Source organism: Acinonyx jubatus, chromosome C1 (assembly GCF_027475565.1).
Source record: "Acinonyx jubatus isolate Ajub_Pintada_27869175 chromosome C1, VMU_Ajub_asm_v1.0, whole genome shotgun sequence".
NCBI classification, from domain to species: Eukaryota; Metazoa; Chordata; class Mammalia; order Carnivora; family Felidae; genus Acinonyx; species Acinonyx jubatus.
Window position 1 is genome coordinate 6,408,193 of NC_069381.1, and position 20,482 is coordinate 6,428,674.

The window sequence follows — 20,482 nt, forward strand, 5'->3', positions numbered from 1 at the left end:
GGCGCGCTCGCGCCGGGCCGCGCCGGAGGTCGGTGCGGCGGCCCCGCGGCCCGGCCGCCTCGGGCTTTCGGCCGGGCGGCGTCTCCGCGGCCACCGCGCGCCCGCCCGCCCGCCGCTGCTCGGACTCCGGCGGGGGCCCAGCGCCGGCCCGAGTTGCCTCCCAGCCCCGCTTCCTCCAAATAAATTGTCCACTTCCTCCTCCGCAGAGCCCGTGGCGGCGGGGGCCGGCCAGCCCCCTTGGCGGCTAGTTTGGAGGGGCCCACGGCGTCCCTTTCTCTAGGCTTTTCTGGAAGTCAGCCCGGTGAGAGGAGGAACCCCGTGCTTTCTTTCCCGAGATCAGCTTGATCTCTGGCATTCGCCCTCCGGTTTCCATCAGCGTTTGCGACACACCCATCCAACGAAGAGTTTTCCAGAAGTAAACCTGTCCGCCTCTTTGAGAATCAGGTCACTTCAGCCTGAATGTTTGGTTGGAAATGAGAACTTCTGGAAAGGTCATAAACCTAAATTCTTTGCCCACCCGACCGCCTGTCCTCCCAACGAGGCGCATTGCTCGTTGAAAGGTAGCAAATTAGGGGGAATTGGTGTAGAATGGGCAGATTTCCAGTTAGTTCCCACATTCTCTGCCCTGATCGAAGGCGGATAGACGTTTTGAGTTTATGAGGCTCATCTTTTGGTTAGTTTTAGGAACACTCGAGATAAAAATGCTCCCTGTTTGGCATGAAGAGAGCTCATTTCTCAGACAGTAACTTTTCTTTGAGGTACGCGACTGCCCAACAAGTAACCCCTCTAGGCAGACATTCAAGTTATGTTTATACAAAGACTGGAGTTTACTAAGTTACTCTTGGGTCCGACAGTTTTAGGCCATCTCAGTGGCCTAGCCACTTCTGACTTTATTGATGGAACTTGAACAAGGTGAGGTGTCGTTGCATGATGCCGCATTTCACGGTGGATTCTGCCAGAGAGACCCTAACCCACGGGCAGAGCAGGAAGTCTGGTTTTGCTTTTTGAGAGCCTGGTGGCTCTTTGGGAGAGCTCTTACCACCATTGCCCTCTGAAATATTTTCACATCCGTGATCTTTTTTTTTTTTTTTTGGCCCAGTGTTAAAATGAGGTGGATGATCCCCATTTTACAGTTGGGGTTCACGCCCCTATTCTTTGGGCTAGATTATAAATCCCTTAAGGGCTGGGCTGGGGACTTTGAAGCATTCTCTTTCTAGCATTCTCTTTCTTTGATGCCCCCCCACCCCACCCCCAGTGTGCCTGGAAGGTCATGAAAACTGTTGATGAGCCGTTTCTTGGTATGTCTTTTTCCTGTTGTGGGATGGTTAATTCATTTTGCAGCAGTTTCAAGAAACTGGCAAGAAAAGTACCTTTACTCACGATGCTGTTGGTTTCATAATGATAGAAACAAACATTTCTGGGGTGCTTACCGTCGGCTAACTCGTGCCAAGTGCTTTATGGGGATTGCCTCATCTTGTGCTTCTTATTGACTTGTTTGCCTTCCCCGTGGTTGAGACACGAGAGAAACAGACTGTTGGCACCCCCGTTGATCGCGTCTCCTAGAGGGGCAGAATCCGTTTCCACACCAATGCAGTGTTTTAAATCCCACTGCTTGGGGTCGTAGTCACGTGGGACCTACGTGCTGAAGCCAGACTGCCCGTGTTTATAGCCGATCACCTCTGAGCTGCCTGCCTTTCAGTAAGTTCTTTCCGCCGCCCTCCCCGTGCACCTCGGCTTCCCCTGTGCTCATTCTACAAATGGGAATAGTAATGGTACCTAGCTCCTGGGTTGTGGCAAGAATTTAAAAGCTTCGATGCATGTGAAGCTCTAGGATCCGGCATATAGTTAGATGCTCTGTAAATGTTTCTTTTATCATTACTGGTGTTGTTGCTGGGCCTGTGTACTGGGCCGTAGCGCTTGAAGTCACCAGTAGAGATTTGTTCCTTCGTGCCATCATTCTGGTGCAGATAGCTCGCACACAGGCGACAGTGGTCTCCTACAGAATGGGATTTATTTGTCCATTCAGCACATATTTATAGTGCACCTTCTGTGTGCCAGGCCCTGTTTTGGATACTGAAGGTAATCAGCGAACAAAGCACAAAGCCCCCTGCCCCCGTTGGCACTTGCATTCTGACGGGGAGGGGTGGCAGGCAATAAAACAAATACGCTTTTCACAGACGGCGTATTAGAGAATGATACGTACTGCGGAGAGAACTAGATAGAGCAGGGGCTGAGGTGGAGGTGGGAGGTTTGCAGTTTGCCAGAGTCGCCTGAGAAAGGCTCACCGAGGTGACATTTCAGCAAAGAATTCAAGTTAGCGAGGGAGTGAAGCATGTGGACATCTGCAGGGGAAAGTAGGTCAGGCAGAGCCTACGGTAAGTACAAAGGCCCTGAGGCAGGACGATGGGTGGCTAGAGCCCAGAGAGGGGCATAGTGGCAGAAGAGATCAAAGAGGTCAGGGGTGGGAGGCCATCAAAAGGGCACCGAGTGCCATGTTCAGGAAAAGGCAGAAGAAACCGGAGGCCAATTAGGTGGTTCCTATAGGAACCCAGACAGGGGTGATGGTGGCTGGGACCAGTGTGGGGTGGTGGCAGGCGGGGAGTAGTTGTACTCTGGATTAATTCTGGTGATAGAAACTGTAGGATCTGCCGAGAGATTGGATGACCCCCAAAGTTTCTGGAAGGATAGAGTTACCATTTCTGGAGGCTGGAGAAGTGGAGCAGGTCAGGGGTGAGTCCCTTCAGTTTTGAACATAGTAAGTCTTGTAGGCACCCAGTGAATGGTGTCAGAGTAGCAGTTGATTGTATGAGCCTGGAGTTGAGGGGCAGAAAACCCAGACTGGAGAGGCAGATTTGGTGCCCTGGGTTGGTAAATGTGTAACAATTCTGCAGGGGTGGGGCTTGGTGAGGGGGGGGGCCCGATTTACAGCATTTGCCGGTATCTGTGGTGAAATGTCCCTTCCCGGGCCGTTTCAAGCACCCCATCGTAGAATATCTTCACCTTACAGACATAGTAGATGGAAACAATGTCAAGAACCCAGGGTAGTAGTAAAATACAGTGAAATAGGAAATGGTGAACTGAAAGTATTTATTACCTTTGAATATAACTTTTTGGGTTATAAATTGGTACGATTTGGTTTGAAATTTTTTTTGAGAGAGAGCAAAAATGCAAGTGGGGGAGGGGCGAAGGGAGAGGGGGAGCAGAGGATCCCAAGCGGGCTCTGTGCTGACAGCAGAGAGCCCAGCGCGGGGCTTGAACTCGTGAACCATGAGATCTGGCCTGAGCCAAAGTCGGATGCTTAACCGACTGAGCCACCCAGGCGCCCTGATGTGGTCCTTAATTTAATGGCTGTGTTTAACAACTGGCTTGGAAAATTCCTAAAAATTCAGCAGGTGAATCTTGCGTGCAGGTACAGGGTGGCTCTAGCACACCTTTGGGTCATAGGGACCCAAGACCCCTGAGAAGGTGATAGGAATAAGGATTTTCTGAGATCTGGGGAGGAAACTGGCCCCAGAGCCCGATCTTGCAACTCTTGTCCCTGACCCTTCCCAAGGGGCCCGGGAAGGGAGGAGTCGAGGCCGCACAGTAGCTGAAGGGTTTGACTGGTTCGGGTGTGTCCTGTGCAGATGGGCCGGGACCGGGAGAGTTCGGGAAAACACTGGGCTTAGTGACTGGAGAGGGCGCTGGGCCCCTCCCCTCGCACTCTGGTTAAAAATGATCTTTAGTTTGAACTCTTGTTTTACTCCCACACATTCTTTCAAAAATTCCAAACTCCTGGGCTATGATTTGAAGAAGACAGGCCCCTCCTTCCCGCTTGGCAAACAGAAGGTGGAGGTCAAAGGTGTCGATGTGGCATTGGGAGAGGGGACAAGGCCGCCGCAGCCACTGACCTTTACCTCTCCGCTCCTTGCCCCTGCCCCGTGTCTGCTGGGAATAGCAGACCAGTGCCACTCCCCCTGTGGTTTACCAGCAGCCACCCTGCCACCGGAGCGGGTCAGGCAGAGCTGCGGGGCTGCGCCCCACACCCGCCTCTTTCGCTTGGGCAGAAACAAAGACCGGAAGCAGATTCTGATCCAGACCCCCAGGCCCGCCAAGTCGGCGTTCACAGCTTTGGGAGCGTTGGCAGAGCTGTTCTTGCAAAGGTGGACCGCCCAGGATGCCGGGCGGGAACCCCTCCGACCGGACTCGGGGAGCAGGACTGCGGACACGGGCCCAGCAGTCCTGACACCCAGACGAGCCTGTCTGGAGAAGGTCCTCTGCGCCTCCCTAGACGAGGCCCCGCGGCACCGCACGCGGTGGGGTAGTGTGTGTCTGGCAAGTATCTGAGTGCCGTACATGACACTGCATCCTTCACACACTTCGGTTAAAGCTTCAAGAGTCTCGCCTTAGCTTCGGAAGGGCACGTGGTCATCAGCTCTTTGCTTCCCGTTTCAGCGCCCCTCTCCCGTCCCCCGAGGTGGGCACCTGGCTGCCCTACAGGAAGGCGGAGCTGGGGCCTCTCCCTGATGAGAGAGGGGTTCTCTCCTTTCCTTGGAAAACCCGGGATTGGGGGGCAGCAGTCAAGTAGCGATCCTTCTGCTAAGTCTCTTCGTCTCGTAGGTGGGGCAGGGGGGCCTGGCCAGGGCAGACGCCTCGGCGAGAGGTCATCGAGGTGGCGTGGTGATTCACGGCAGGGGCTGGAGAAGAACCACCACTCAGCCCAACACGCAGTCCCGCAGGCTGCCCTTCCTGCGCCCGAGCTCTGCAAATGAAACTTACTTTGAATGAAAGATACAAACGGTTCATGGCAGTATTAGCGGTTGGACTGTCACGTCCAGGCTTTTTGGCTCACTTCAGGTGTGTGATTTTAGGAGGTGCCTGTAGGCCCATTCCTCTTGGAGCAGGCAGAGAGGCAGGGGGAAGTGCTTCAGAGAACCCCGCAAAAGCCGAGCCGTGCCGCGCGAGGGCGGTTTAGACCGTCGGTGGGTGTGTTGGAGCCGTCTGGTTTCCCTGTTGCCTCATCCCTGCTCCAGAGCTGGGGCCCTGTTCTTGACTTTGTTGGGCTTCGGGGATCCTGTTTATTTCCCTGTCGGGGCAGCAAGGAGGATGACCGTACTGGTCACTGTCTCCCTCCCCTCGGGGCCGGGCGCAAGGACCGGTCTGGGGAATGTGCCGTCAATGCCCGAGTTGGTTCCTCGGGGCTGCCTGCGGGGCTGAGCTCTGTAGCCGCTGAGCTGCGCAGTTCTGCCGGGCAGCGGTGGCATTATGCCCCCCCAGGAGCCAGGAAGCGCCTGGCACTGAGCTAGGTTAGTTAACGTCCGCGTAGGGCTTTGTCGCCTGCATCATCTCGGCTAATCGTCACAATCCCCTCATTTAGTTCAGTGGTGTTAGCCCTGTTTTATAGTTAGGAAACGTGGACCCAAACTGACTAGGAGAGTTCATTAGATCACACAGCCAGGAGGTGGTCTTGAGCCCTGGTCCTCTGACCCAAATGCCACATTCTTCCACTTGACTGAGGAAGCCGTTCAGCACAGTGACTGGAGGCTCGGGCTTGGGGACACGACAGTTCCGCAGTCTTCTGGGCTTGGGGGAGAGGGACTGGTCCTTGGGGCTCCCTCACCTGCCCATCCAGGCTCTCTGAGGTTCCTGACTCCTCCTCTTGTCCCTGGCACTTGTCAGTCTGGAGCCCTGGCTCCGGGTGTGGGATCAGGAGCTCTGAAATGCAGCTCGCCAGCTGGAGGCTCCTCCTTCTCCAGGCTGTTGTCCGGGCTTCAGATTTCTCACCGCCTCTCTCCCGCACTGACCTTGCAGCTCTGTCTTCCCTCCAGATGGGCGATTGCCAGCCAGCCGAGAAGGAAATGCGTAAATGCGTGAAGGGCCAAGGACAGGGATTGGGAAGCGGGAGAGGAAAGACTGGTCCTGTGGCCCATCTGGTTCGGGAGTGAGTGCACAGGTTAAGGGAGAGTGCAAGGGGAAGGCTGGAGGCCTCGCAGCTGGTCTCTTTACCCTCCACATCAAGCTGAATGGTGGAAACGTCTGGTGTCCTGTAGATTCTGACGCACATCCTGTCGTTGGAGCCTCATCTTGGTTTGGCCGCTAACTGCAACATCAAAAGAGATGAGGAGGAGGCAAAGGGAAAAGGGGGGGCTGGGGAGTGGGCTGTCAGAGGGTGGCCAGGACCCTCTCAAGATGGGGGATGGTACAGGGATGCAGGAAGGTAAGGGGGCCGGGTATCGCCTCACACCTCCGTGTCCCTACCGTACAGCCAGACTCGAACCTCGTGGTGGAGGCTGTTCACCCTTCATCCGGGAACACCTGCTGTCAGTCATCTTGGTTCCCTGTTCCGTGCTCCAGCGCCCCGGGCTGGGCCCCGTTGCCCCTTCGAGTTCTCAGAGCCGAGCAGCTGGCCACGCCTGCTTTCCCCCCTCACTTCTCTTTTTCCCCCAAAGCACTGGCCTCAGTTGGAAATCGGAGAACGGGAGAGCCTCGGAGTAAGAATTGCACACAGTAAGCCCTACAACCTTGGTCAGAACAGAAGGCAAGTGAAAGCAGATCCTCCGGTGCATTCGTGGCGGGTCCGAGGCCTCTTGCCTTTCGTACGTGTCAGCGGCTTTAAATTAGCCTGAAAAGCAGCCAAGACGCGAGGGAGGATGCAGCACGCACTTGCTGTGTGTCAGCGCGGGGGCCAGAGAGCCTGGTGCCTGTTGGGCTCCCTCCTTCCTCACCTTCCTTCACCGTCTGAGCCTCAGCTTTTCTCTCTGCAAGAGGGAAACTATCATGGCACCCACTCCATTGTCTCTTTTGCCTGCACTCAGTGGGATCTTATGCACGGAAGCGCTCCATTCAGGGCCGCTGCTGTCATTAACATACCCTAGTGACGACTACCACTTACGTAGCGCTCGGGGGTGGTGGGCAGTGTCCTAAGCATCTGATAAATATTAACTCATTTTCTCCTTCTAATGACCCTGTGGTATAGGTCGCTGTCACCCCCATTTCAGATGAGGAACCCGAGGTTATGAGAGATTAAGTAATTGTCCAAGGTCAAACAGGGAGGAGTTGAGCTAGGATTCCACCTCGTTTGGTTCCAGAGTCTGTGTTGTTATTCACTGTGCCGTAGGAGATATTAGTAATCGTTCTGGGCCCGGAGCCCAGCAGACACGAGGGAAGCCAAGCGAGGAGTGACGGGGGTGATCCTGTCTTCTTGTAGTTCCAGCCGTCACCCGAGGGCCGTCTACCATTCCCGAGCTCGTGGGCCTGGTGGCCTGTGCTCATGGATGAGGTTGGCGTCGATCTTCCAGTGGGCAGCTCCAAATCCTGCGGCAGCCCTGGGGGCCTCCCTGGAGCTTCCTGCAGCACCGCGTCCGTCTCTAGCAACTGGCCTACCCGCTCCCCGCGTACAGTCCCTGTTTACGGGGCAGGCTCCCTACGCACCAGCTTCCTGGCACAGAAGCCAAGTTGCTGAGGAGGGAGCAGCGGGGAAGCCGTGGGATTATAACATTTTTCTGAGAAACGTGGTTGTTTCCTGCCAGGCAGGAAATGTTTGAGAGCCTGGAAGTGTGTTTACCTCCATGTCCCAGCCACCTGAACCATGTCTGATCTTTCCTTGTTCCTTGTCTGTCTCACCTATGCCCAGGCACCCTGGCTGTTGGAAGATGCTCACAGTGGCGATGTGCATGGCCCTCCTGGGGTGCCTGCAGGCCCAGGAGCTCCGGGGACACGTCTCCGTCATCCTGCTGGGAGCAACCGGGGACCTGGCCAGGAAATACTTATGGCAGGGGCTGTTCCAGCTGTACCTGGATGAGGCGGGGAAGGACTACAGTTTCAGCTTCCATGGGGCTGCCCTGACGTCCACCAAGCAGGGCCAAGCGTTCATAGCCAAGGTCCTGGAGTCCCTCTCCTGCCCGGAGGACGTGGCACCCGACCGCTGCGCCGAACTCAAGGGCCAGTTCCAGCGGCTGAGTGCGTACCGCCACCTGGCGACGAGTGAGGACTATATGGCCCTGAGCAAGGACATTGAGGCACAGGTCCAACACGGGGGCCTCCGGGAGGCCGGCAGGATCTTCTATTTCTCGGTGCCACCCTTTGCCTATGCGGACATTGCCCGCAACATTAACAGCAGCTGCCGCCCGGGCCCGGGCGCCTGGCTGCGGGTTGTCCTCGAGAAGCCCTTCGGCCATGACCACCTCTCAGCCCAGCAGCTGGCCACGGAACTCGGGGGCTTTTTCCGAGAGGAGGAGATGTACCGGGTGGACCATTACCTGGGCAAGCAGGTGAGCTGCAGCCAGGAGTTGGAGTGAGCCGGGCACGGGGAGACCCCACCGGCGGAGCCACACTGCTAATGTGGGATTAGGCCTGAGCCGTCGTGAAATCCGAGGCGCCGTGGTCGTCCCGAGTGCGGGCAGGTGGCGACAGGCTGGAGGAGAAGCAGGGCGGCAAGGGGCAGGACTGCGTGGCCCTGGTCCGCCTGTCCAGCCGCGTTCTCGTCGCTGCCCTGCATCATCTACACGGGTGGCCCCAGGACTCTGGTGTCGGCCTGGCTTCCAGGGGGTCCCGGGGGGGAGATTAGAATTAACTTATTCCGCATCCGACTGCCTTTTTTCAGTATCCGTGTCTTCCTGAGTTCTGTTTTGAGCTGAAGGCTGGTAACAAGGTCTCACACTGCGTAGGGACCCTAAGTCCATGTTCTTCAGCCAGGTTCTGTGGCAGAGCGTGGGGTGGCCTCCTGGGTGATGCAGGCTGGCCGGCCACTTCACTCTGGGAAGGCCCTTGGAGCGCCTCTGGAACATCTCTGCCTAGAAACCCCAGCAGAGAGCACACAGCACGGCGCCCTCTGGTGCTGACCAGGCTGGTGAGCCCAGGGCCACGTGGGTGGGCACCCCATAGTTTTCCAGGACAGAGGCATTGCTTTCTGTCCAGCCCTGTTTGGAGTGGCAGCATCCCCAAAGAGTGGTCCTCAGACCAGTGTCTGACCTGGTGAGGTTTTCACCTGTTCCTGGGAAAATGAGAAAAGAATACTGAATGCATTCAATCTGAAGCTTTCCTTGCTCCATTTTCAGTGGTAAAAAAGATCTCTTTCTTTTATTAAAAGTCGATGGTCATAGAAGATAAATAATCTGCAGTACTTTTTTCCTCGCAAAATAAAAAGCAGGTAACCCTGCGGAGGTCACTTACAAGTTTTTGGAGTGCGCGTGGAGCTGTGAGGCCCCAAAGCCCAGGGACTGTTGCATCCTGGGAGCGTCTCCTCCGAGCAGAGGGTAGAGAAGCGTGGGCCCTTTCTGGGAGTCAGGATTCCTTCTTCACCCTGAGAACCAGCGCCCAACTGGCCTCCTTCCCCGGCAGGCCGTGGCTCAGATCCTGCCTTTCCGAGACCAGAACCGCAAGGCCTTGGACGGCCTCTGGAGCCGGCACCACGTGGAGCGGGTGGAGATCATCATGAAGGAGACTGTGGATGCCGAGGGTGAGTGAATGGCCCCCGCCCCCCGTGGCTCCCCGGCTTCCGCCGGCCCTGTGCCCGGTGAGATGGGAGGGCCGGGGGATCTGCCCAGCCTCTGCGCCCCGGCTGGTGCTTCTCGGAGGGAAGTTTCCGCCCGTATATGTGGTGTTCCTGCGGGGCCTGCTGTGGCCCAGCTCTGGCCTGTGCTAACCCCCAGGGCAGAGCCCGCCTGGGCCTCGCTGCCCTTAGGGAACGCAGGCTGGGTGAGTAAACTTGGCCTTATGGGGCCAAGACCTTACGTGGGTGTGGTGGGGCCCATCAGAGCTGCCCCAGGGCTGGTACCGGTGGCGCCCTCTGCCCAGATGCTTCTCCTCACCTCCTCCTCGCCTCCCGTCCCTCCTGTTCCGTCCCAGCTCGGCCATCACTTTCTCAGGGGGCCTTCTTGACGAGATCCATTCCCCTCACGCCCTCGGAGCACCACGTGCCTCCTCGGTCCGCCCTCCAGTCTGTTTTGTGTCCTGTCCGGGTGTGCCTCTCCCACCGGACCGAGGGGGTCAGGTGCCTCCTTTCAGGCTCCTGGCGTGCACGTCACAAGCGCTGAACAAATAATGAATGAGCAGCGTTGACCGGGGAGCCTCCGGCCTGTCTCTGCTGGGTGACCTCAGCACATCACTCCCCTCAGCTGCGAGATGGGCGGGCCACGTAGAAGACCGCTGCTGAGGCTCTGCGGAGTGCTGGCGTTCTGTGACTCCCTCCACTTTTTTGAGCCTTGACTGTATTATGGTCAGAGCATCGGTTCTCAGCCCAGACCATAAAAGCTAATTCTTCTTGTGTCCGTCCCCCCAGTGGCCATCTGAGGTGGGTCCTAGTATTAGCTTCCACGTACGGATGCGGTTTGGTGATGTGCCCAAGGTCACGCGGCAGGAAGCGGTGGGGCCGGGTCCTTGGGGTGAGAGGTCTGGCTTTGGCACCCAGGCTCCGTTGCAGTGCGTCTAGCTCATCCCGCTGGCTGCTGTCTGCGGGGCCGAGGCCACTGTCCTCGGCCCACGGTGTGCCCCTGGGCAGAGCGGAGGGCAGACCCCTCGGGCCTGGCTGGGGGTCCAGGAGGTCTGTCTCCCGTTTGCCTGTTTCTCTTTTCCTTTCTCCTTCCCTTGGTTACTCTCTCCAGCTTCCCTCCTTTCCTCTTCAAACAGGTATCTGGTGCTGGAGGCTCCGTGTGAGGGCCATGGCCATACGGAGGGCAATGAGGCACAGCCTCTGCCCCCCCGACACCTCTCGCTGGGGGGGAGAGGGTCTATTAGGACAGACTCCGAAGTGACTGATGCAGGCCGACAGTGCCGTGGGAGGCAGGCAGGAGCGGGGGTGCCGGGCTGGGGCAGTCGGGCAGGGCCCCGTGAACCCAGCCTCTGAGGGCATTGCCGTCCTCGAGCGGAGCTGGGTTTCTCCATTCCGGAGCCCCTGTCAGGACACTGACCCTCTCCCCGCCGCACGGAGGCTTCGTGGGCCTCGGGAACCCGCCCCAGCGTTTCCGTTATTTCCCGTTCTGTCCTCAGCAGGGGCTCAGGCTGTGGGTTACCTCCTTGTGCCGCTGTGTGTCCGCCGCGCTCGTGGGGGTGCGGGCTGGGCCCGGCTCTTGCTTCACCGGCAGGGAGCTGAACTTCAGATCTGGTGCTGAGGGCGTGGGATGGTGACAGGGTGCCGCCCTCACCTTCTGCAGCCCAGCACCAGCCTCTGCCCAGACTTGGCTCAGCCACCGGCAGGGCCGGGACACCGGGACGCCTCCCCCGCTTCTGGCGGCCCCTTCCTGTGCCCACCCTGCGCTGGGGAGGAGCGGTGATGGCTGGGGTTACCAGCTGGCACCATCGCCCCGTATCCCTTCCAACCTTCCACCGCATTTCCCTTTCGATACCTGATGTCACTTGCAGGTCTCTTTGCGGGATCCCTAGGGAGCCAGGGGCTGAGCAAACCAGAGGCCTGCTTACCCAGCAAAGATACTTTTGGGTTTTGGAGAAAGGAAAAGAGAAGGCAAGGCACAAAGGCAGGCAGAGGCCCGGGCAGGACTGTTTGCCAAAGCACGGCCGGAGGCAGGGAGAATCTAGGTTCGGACAGTACCAGACAGCCGCGGCCCAGGAGGGTGGGCACGGCGGCCCTGCCGTCAAGGCTGCCGCATGGGACCAAGGCCCAGGCCCAGCAGCCTCAGGACATGGGTTCGGAGGGGAAGGGGGTGCTGCTGTCACACCCCGGAGCACAAGGCTTTTGCCCTCAGCTGGGCCCTGTGCCTTCAGCCCAGAGGCGCAGAGACACAGGGCAGGGCAGGCAACTGGGGCGGGGGGAGGGGGGGGGAAGGGGGGATTCTATACCCGCCCCCCCCCCAGGGGCTCTAACCCATAAGGGTGTGGCCTGCCCCGTCCTCGTCAGAGATGCCATCCTGGGGGTTGGATCTCCCTGGTCGGCTTGTCTGCCCACCAGTCGCCCGTCACACTAGTTCAGGCTGGAGAGAGAGGACAGGAGACGTGGGCCCCGAGGCTGTGCCCCCGTGGCCAGTGAGTCCCGTGGCCAGCACATCTGGGCCTTGGCCGTGCCTTCCGCAGTCGGGATGGGAAGCGGGCAGGGGGAGGGGCTGGCCTTCTGCTGGAGGTCACCGTGCCTTGCCGTGGGTCCTCGTGGGTGGCCGGCCAGCTGCTACGGTGGGACTGAGGGCGGCCCGGGAGCTTCCAAGGTGGGATTCAGAGCGCAGCAGTCGGTGTCAGGCTTCAGAAGGCCAAAGTGCAGGGGCGGTCTCCCCTCGCGGGGGCCAGGTGCCGCTTCAGCTGTGCGGCGTGGGGAGCCTCCGGGGTGGCCCAGCTCCGGGACCCTCAGGGATGGCAGGCTACACTGCCATTCGAGTGCCGCGAAGGGAGGGGGCTGCACGCCAGGCCTGGGCCCTGGAAAGGGGCTTCTGAGTGGCAAGGTCATTTGGATGTCCCGTCCCCACCCCTCCCCCGCCGCTGGGCCCCAGTCCAGTCGTCCGAGTGGTTGAGGCTGGCTTCCCCAGCTCCCTCTCTCCTTGGCCCTTGAGTGGCTCTCTCCTTCCCTGCTGCAGCCTCTGGCCGAGAGGAGTCTGCTGCAGTGTGAAGGCTGCCACACAGGCAGGAGGGAAAGAGTGAGAAGGGGAGGAGGAGAGGAAAAGCACTTCCTTCCCTGGCCCCAGGGCCCCCTCCCCAGTCGCACCCAAGGTGCCCCGCCCCCTCAGAGCCACAGAAAGCCTGGGGGGCCGGATCTCCTGAAGCAGCACCATGGGCTATACAAGGAGTGACCTTGGCTGTGTGGAGATGACCCCTGCTGGCCCTCATGGTGGCCGCCGGGAGGCTCTGCTGAAGGGAGGGCTGTGTCATTGATGGCCCGAGGGACAGCTGTCCAGGCTGGGCTGCCCTTTATTCTGGGGGCGCCGGGATGGAATCCAAGTTCTGTGGCACCTCAGAACCCAAGCTTCTCACCCCTGTGCCTGTGGCGCAGTCCGTGCGGGCCCTCGGCAGTTGGCCTTATTGCCAGGATGTGCTCAGGGCATCTCCGCGCCCCTCTGCTGCCCTGCTTTCCCCTCTTGGTGGAAGGCTTTCTTTTGTTTTCTTCTTCTTTTCTTTTCTTTTCTTTTTATTTATGTATGGATAGATGGATGTATAGATGTATCTATGTATGTATTTATTTATTTATTTTAAGATTATTTATTTTGAAAGAGAAAGCAAGCAGGGGAGGGCAGAGAGAGAGGGAGAATCCCAAGCAGGCTCTGCTCTGTCAGCTCAGAGCCCGACGTGGGGCTCGATCCCACGAACCGTGAGATCATGACCTGAGCCGAAATCAAGAGTCAGACGCTGAACTGATGGAGCCACCCAGGCGGGCAGAAAGAGGGACACTTCTCGAGGGTGCTGTAACTGCCCCTGGCGGGGAGGGTCCCAACCCCCTGTTCCCACACCGGGGAAGGAGCACAGGGCACGCTGACCTCTGAGGGTTGGAGTGGCCATTCAGTGCCCCTCACGCAGGGACCGAGGCAGCCTGGGTCCTCCCAGGTGTGCACCAGCTGTCCTGCCCTCCAGCCCTGGGCCCCCCTTTCTGCAGGAGCATCTGCAAGGTGAGCTCAGGGCGGCTGCCTGGCCTCCTGACCGGGGAGAGCGCCGGCAGACCTGCTCTCTCCTTGGCCCTCCCTCCTCTTTATTTTTAGTTCTCCCCGAAGGTACGGGTGGGGATCACGGCTAGCTTTCAGTTTTGTGGTTCTTAAATCTGTGTTTTCCCGGGAAAACCTGGATCTCCCGCAGCGTGGAGGCAGTGGGGAGGGGGATTGTGGTCCCCGTTCTGAAGGGTGCGATCCTCAGCACATCTCTGAATGACGATGACGATCTCTGTTGCCTCTCTCTTGGGGTTGTTTGGAGGCTTAAATGAAGTCGCATACATGGAGATGCTTTACCAGTGGAAATGCTGCTCTCCTTGCAAGTCGTCAAGGAGAGGAGGCTGCCTCTCTCTCTGGGGCTCCCTGGGACTCGCATGTGACTCGTGCCGGGTTACGCGAACACCCGTAGTTGGTCTATGATACTCCTTTACGTCCAGCCTCCGCCTGGTTCATCTCTCTCTCACATATAGATGTGAGCATGTATTTAAGCTTCCACCTGTCAACAATCTGTAGAGTGTATACCTTGTAGTAACTATTTCTGTGAAATTTCTGTTTCAGTCACAGAATATGGATTGCTGTGTTCTTAGGCATTTCACTTTTTGCTAGTTTATTTATTTACTTTTACTTTTAATTTTTTTAACATTTCTTTATTTTTGACACACACACACACACACACACACACACACACACACAGTGCAAGCAGGGGAGGGGCAGAGAGAGAGGGAGACCCAGAATCCGAAGCGGGCTCCAGGCTCCGAGCCGTCAGCACAGAGCCCGACGCAGGGCTCGAACCCACGAACCGTGAGATCATGACCTGAGCCGAAGTCGGATGCCCTTTTGCAATTTTAAATAGTACTTCGCAGGCTTTAAAAATTAAGATATAATTCATATATTATAAAATTTACCCTTTTAAAGTGTACAATTCAGTAGCTTTTAATTTATTCACAAAATTGTTTGACCGCCGTCATCTTAGAACACTTATGAGCCTTAAAAAAAGTATTTTTTCCTTTGAGTGTACTTCTGAAGTGAAATTACTAGCCAAATGATGGAAACTACGTTACAGCTCATTACATCTCATGAGACCGTTTTCCAGAACGTATGCAACAGTGGTGTTTGTACCTCGTGTTCCTACAGCTTTGCCTGCATTGGTGCCAATATCCCTCCCGTCCTCGCTGGTGTGGTGGGTCTGTGGGAGCTTTTGAAGCACATGGGACACAGCTTGTCTTGCCTGCCGTGGGATGCTGCCCCCCGAGGGTCTGAGGGGTAGCCCAGCTAAGGGGCAAAGCGGTGGGCCTCCCGTGCTTGTGACCTGGTGATCCTGGGTAGCGCTGGCCTTGAGCCGTTTGGAAGCCAGATTTGTGGTCTTGGTCCTAGTTGTCCAACCCGGTTGAGCTTTTTTCTGTCCTTATTCAGACACCAGTGGGTTTTTAACCCTCAACTTTTGATCTAGGAAAGGATACCAGGAGTGAATAGAGATCGTTTTCAGGAAGAATCAGTCCACAGTAACTGGTGGAAAACCGGAGTGGTTGGCATCCGCAGGGGAGCTGGTGCCCCGGCTGGACCCCTGTCCTGCGGTCGGCTGTGTGGTCTGTCCCGGAAAGGCGGTTCTGAAAAGGCAGAGCTTAACCGGGAGGGGCTGCAAGTCTCCGGGCTGTGCTAAACACGGCCGCCCCTGAAGCTTGAAATTAAGGAATAAAGGAAGCTCTCTTTTACACAGCGGGTAGTAAGCCTGTGAAGTGCATTCTCCCCGGCCTTGAGAGAGGATAAAAATAGGAAGAGGGCTACTTAGGGATTTGCTAAACTAATGAATGGTAAACAGATAACAGGGCCCTTGAAGGACTCTGCTGTGTTCCCTCCATCAAAAATTCATCTGTTCTCCAAGCTTTAACTATCCTCTTTATACTCTTAAATCTGTAACCCATTGATTGCAGGGCGCACATTTTTTTTGGAATATTTGAACATCTCTGAAGTTGCATTCGCCGTTCATGGGGCACCATAGCTGACGTGGTTGGCAGCCCGTCTCTTTCTCAGCGGTAGTAAAACCGTGATGCTCTTGCCATCGTCGGCATTTTGGACTTGATGAAATCCAATATGTCTCTGGCACTCATTGCCTACCCGAGCTCTAGTCTTAAACCTCTAGCTGCCTTCTTGATATTTGCACCAAATGTCACCACTTTCAGACTCAGCAGATTCAGAACTTAAACCGCCATTGAACTTTTCTCGGGAAACACCACTTGCGTTGTCTAACTTCTTTATCTCCAAATGGTGACTGTTCTCTGCATTGCTGGCTGCTGGTCCTTCTTTTGCAGCTCCTATAATAATGAAAATACTAGCCGGTATCTCCCGGCACTTCCCGTGTGCTGGGCTCCGTTCCAAGCCTCGTAGATGTGTTAACTCATTAATGCTCGCAGCAGCCCTGCGAGGGAGGGATGGGACTGTCCCTCTTTTATGTGTGAGACAGAGCGGCTCTCGTGGGGCTGCAGGGCTGAAAGATGGCAGAACAGGTGTTCGAACCCGTACCTCCTGGTTTCACACTCCAGAGCCAGTCACCATGAAGCATGTACTCCTCCCCCGAATAACGTCTTTGTCTTTCCCGTTACGTCATCTGCCCTAGCCCTGCTTCCTTCCCTTAACTGCCCCGAACGCTGCCTTGTCGGACCAGTCCCCTTCCCTGAAAGTTCGTCTTGCAGGTAGACCGGAGACGGCCTGATTGTCCCACAGCACCTCTGTTATGGTTCTCCTTCCTGCTCTCACACTTATTTGAAAGAGTCAAATAGACATACAATTCACATATCAGACAATGCACCCATTTACAGTATCCAGGGCAGTGGATTTGTCAATTTGAGAGCATTTTCCACCCCCCAAGGAACCCCTGTGCCCCTTATCCTCATCCACATGCCCCTACCCCACGCAGTCACGAATCTGCTTTCCGCGTCTACGGAGCTGCCTCTTCTGGACATTTCGTATAAATGGAACCACACAACGGGTGGCCTTTCGTGTTTAGCTTCTTTCTCCGAGTGACGTGTTTTCAAGGTGCAGCCATGTTGCAGTGTGTACCGAGACTTCATTTCTTTTTTATCGTGAATGATAAAATTTTACGTATCCATCGGTGGATGGACGTTTGGGTGGCTTCCTCTTCTCGGCGATTGTAATAATGCTGCCGTGAACGTCCGCGTACAAGTGTTTGTGTGGGCGTGTGTTTTCACTGCTCTTGGGTGCACACATAGGAGTGAAATTGGTGGAGCCTACGGTGATTCTGCTTAACTGGTTGTGGTCAGGGACTTTTAGTAGCTCCTCAGACCTCTCAGTCTAGCGTCCAAGGCCCTTTCTGTCTGCTCTCGCTCGATTTCTGCTGCTCCGAGTCACAGACTGGCTGCTTCTGCCAGGCCGGGCTGACGTTGTCCTATGAGCCGTGTGTTGGGGCCTCCGTGGCCCGGCCCCAGCAGGCATCGGGTCCCTGACCTTTGACCTAGATCCATGCTTCCAGAGCCCAGCTCAGGTGGCTTCCTCCGCTCCTGAAATCCGCTGGTGCTCATGCCATGCAGCCCCCTCCGTGGGGGCAGGGCAGAGAGAGAGGGGGACACAGGATTCGAAGCGGGCTCTGCGCTGACCTCAGAGCGCCCTGTGTGGGGCTCGAACTCACGAGCTGCGAGATCACGACCTGAGCCCGAAGTTGGACGCTCAACTGACTGAGCCACCCACGTGTCCCTTAAAACTTGTATTTTAAAAGTAAGACCTGCTTATATATCAGTATTGTGAGGAGTAAAGGGACTGATGAACACTGTTATTATATAGTTATTATCTGTTCTTGATGTCCTTCTTCTCAGCCGTATCTTAAGAACTTTGAAGACCAGAGCCCTGTGGGGCTGGAGGAGCTCAGGCACCGTTTCAGCGGGGGGGGGGGGGGGGGCACTTTGGGCATTTCGGTTGGCACAGCTGGGCTGGATCCTCCCACTCTTTCAGGGCTTAGCGTGGCCAGGGTTGCACCCTCAAGTTCTGGCCGAGAGCAAGAGTCAGACTCCTGCCCCTGAGGACAGAGGTGCCTTCTGGCCAGCAGGCTCCTGGGTCCATTTCTTGCCCTGCGACACGGGTGCTCCGTCGGGCGTGGCACATTGGGCTGAATTCAGGGCACGTTCCGCCAGTCATGGCCTGGCCCTCCTCGCCGCCCGGCTGGCAGGAGCACGCGCCACGAGCCTGGTTGGGGCAGGTGGCTCAGGACTGGTGCCGAGGACCCTGGGTGGCCCCTGTGAGGGAGCGTGCGGGGCCAGCCAGGTCTGAATTAGGGGCCACTCTTTTTGCTTGTTTGAATTAAATATTAACTAGATCAAAAAGAATTCATACTAAATATATGTAGGACGTGTAAGAACTACGATATAACACATCGAGTGTACCCACCAAGCCGTTTTTTCAAAAGTTTATTTATTTTTGAAAGAGAGGGAGAGCGAGCAGGGGAGGGGCAGAGAGAGAGGGAGACACAGGATCTGGAGCAAGCTCCGGGTTCCGAGCTGTCAGCACAGAGCCTGACATGGGGCTCGAACCCACAAACCGTGAGATCGTGACCTGAGCTGAAGTCAGATACTTAACCAACTGAGACACCTAGGCGCCCCCCAACCAAACCATTTAAAAATTTTTTTTAAGTTTATTTACTCAGAGAGAGCACAAGTGGGGGGGGGGGGTTGGGCAGAGAGAGAGGGAGAGAGAATCCCAAGCAGGCTGATACGGGGCTTGAACTCACAAACCCTGAGATCATGACCTGAGCTGAAGTTGGCTGCTTAGCCGACTGAGCCACCCAGGCGCCCTGTTTTTAAAAAGAGCTTTATTGTGTCTTTCCCCAAATTCTGTCCCATTTCCTCCCCTTCAGTATTCCAGATCTGGGGTAGGTTACTGTCTTCGTTGTTTGTGGGTAAGTCTGATTCCGTAAACAATATATTGTTTCATCCTGAAGGAGAGGCATACCGTGTGCATGTGTGTGTGTGTGATTGTGTGTGAGTGTGGGTCTTTCTGCCCCTTTATCCTGCACTCAGGATAGTCTCGTCAGATCTGTCTTCTTATGACTGACTCTTTTCAGATGTTTCTTATCCATAAAACCCATCCGTTGAATTTCTGACTTCCAACCGTACTTTTCGTTTGTTGACGTGTTTATACTAGTCATTTCCTATCCTGTTTTCAAAATTTTTATTTTATCAAAGCAATCCTGTTTCTTCCTCTTGATGTGATACTTTTGCGATTGATTCGTGATGACGTGTAGATGTCCGTTTTCTCTGCTGCCCGGTGTCCCGTGGGTGCAGCTGCGGGGCCGTGTCGGGTGCGAGGCCAGCAGCAGTGGGCGGACAGGTGCGGCGCCGACTCTGCGGGAGCTCCTGTGCGTGGCAGGGGGAGAGACGGACGGGCACTGAGGCAGTCAGCGGGGCTTGCGGAAGACAGGCCCCCGGACACCCCCGGGGGTGCAGGCCAAGGGGTCAGTATAACCCTCCAGAAGCCGAGGCTTGTAGGGCATTAGGAGTTGCCGGGCAAAAGAAGCAATCCTGAGTTCTAGACGATTCACACAAAGCCTTTGACGGACGATTGCCCCTCCTGCCGTGATGGCAGACTCTCTCTGTCCAAGGCTCTGAACCGGCCTGGGCGTTGGCCGGTCGGCAGAGTATGAACCATGCCGTGTGAGGGGCTGTGCATTTGAATCCGAAGCTCTACGCCTGTTGGGTTGTGTGTATCCGAGGCACCGATAATCAGACCTCGTGCTGCGTCCGGAGGATACTGTGGAGTCGACCGTGGGCTCGGCCAGCTCCCGACTCTGCTGGGACAAGCCCTAGACGGCTGGCTCTTCCCTCCGGCGTGGAGCAGGGATAACCGTGGGCGCTGCCCCTCGGGAGCCTGTGGGCAGGCGGGGGGCTGCCGCCGCGGGGCTCTGTGCTCGGTGTTGTCTGTGTCGCTCTCCTTCACCCTCACCGTCACCCTGTCCACCCGCCAACTCGTCGTCCTCCCCTGGATGTTAGTCTCCAACACACCCAGGGGAACTCATGGCTTCCCCTCCGCCAGCCTGTTCCTCTCCCCGAGGCCCCCTACCGCTGCCCGTCCTTGGCTCGGCCCCAAACCTAGCAGTTCTCCTGTGCCTGCCCCCAGCGGTCAGCAGGTCCCGTCACTTCTGCCCCCAGAACAGATCGTCCACTCCCTCCGGCTCCTCTGCTGCTACATCGGCCCCAGCCTGGTTGCCTTTCCGCTGGGGCAACCGCACAGCCTCCTCCTTGGCCTGCACCATTCTCCCGCAGTGGGCCAGGAGCTTGTCTCTTCCTGCATCGTTCTCCCCACCCGATTCCTCTGAATGTAGACCCACGTGCCACCAGCCCCTGCCCTCCTGGCCTCTCCGTCTTGCTCACCTTCCGTCAGGCCCTCCCAGCGAGCTCTTTCCCGCCTCGGGCTGTCTGCGCCCGAAGGCTTCCTCGCCAGTCTTTCCCTCGCTTTTGGCAGTGCTGACTCTCCTGCCCTCAGAGGACCCGCCCTTTGCCCTCTTGGGACTCTCTGTAATTCCTTCGTTGGCTTATTTTTTCCTCCCTCCCACTGAAAGCTGAGGACAGGGACCTCCTCGGCCCCTGCACCCTGCCTGGCACGTTTGTGCCCTTGGTAACGGGGTGGCGCCTGTTAGCCCCACTTAATGGCGGGATGCAGGGACAGACCCAGGAGTCGGGTAACGCCCAGGACCACGCTAGCAGGCGGCAGCCAGAGCCCAGAGCCCAGGCGCTCGCCTCGATGCTGCAGCCTCCTGTGGGGCCAGACCTCCCTCCCAGCTGACGCCTAGGGAGGGTCGGGAGTCCGGCCACAGATCTGCAGGTAAATGCAGTCTGGCCTTCTCCGGGACCAGACCCTTCCCCGTGCAGATTCCCGGGAAGGCCCAAGGGTTTGACAGCTTCACTTAGAGTGTTCAGAGACACCCT

The 20,482-nt window shown here is 56.9% G+C and overlaps 2 protein-coding genes across 11 annotated transcripts in view; one reads left to right on the forward strand and one right to left on the reverse strand.

Moving 5' to 3' along the window:
- The window catches only part of H6PD (hexose-6-phosphate dehydrogenase/glucose 1-dehydrogenase), a 28,840-nt gene that overhangs the window by 2,237 nt on the left and 6,121 nt on the right, over positions 1-20,482 (forward strand). For 5 of the 9 annotated variants that reach the window (XM_027060500.2, XM_053206712.1, XM_027060498.2 and 2 more), the window contains 2 exons: positions 7,613-8,249; positions 9,319-9,436. In XM_027060500.2, coding sequence (XP_026916301.1) covers positions 7,613-8,249; positions 9,319-9,436 — 755 coding nt within the window. Of the gene's footprint in view, positions 1-3,577; positions 4,143-4,703; positions 4,837-7,116; positions 7,259-7,612; positions 8,250-9,318; positions 9,437-20,482 lie in introns of those variants that run through there. The other 4 variants (XR_008291918.1, XM_027060497.2, XM_027060502.2 and 1 more) reach the window with 3 other exon arrangements.
- LOC128312524 (translation initiation factor IF-2-like) lies at positions 1,993-11,657 on the reverse strand. Of its 2 annotated transcripts, none has more exons than XM_053206726.1 (2): positions 9,151-11,657; positions 1,993-8,971 (listed from the first exon to the last, which is right to left on the reverse strand). In XM_053206726.1, the coding sequence occupies exon 1, from the start codon at positions 11,305-11,307 to the stop codon at positions 10,405-10,407; it is 903 nt and encodes a 300-aa protein (XP_053062701.1). In that variant the 5' UTR covers positions 11,308-11,657; the 3' UTR covers positions 1,993-8,971; positions 9,151-10,404. The 2 variants fall into 2 exon arrangements, with proteins under 2 accessions (XP_053062701.1, XP_053062708.1); XM_053206733.1 differs by having other exon boundaries at positions 1,993-4,741; positions 5,600-11,657.

Bases quoted from the DNA above. Each gene is read 5' to 3' on its own strand.
- LOC128312524 (XM_053206726.1), bottom strand. From the start codon at position 11,307: ATGCGGTGGAAGGTTGGAAGGGATACGGGGCGATGGTGCCAGCTGGTA.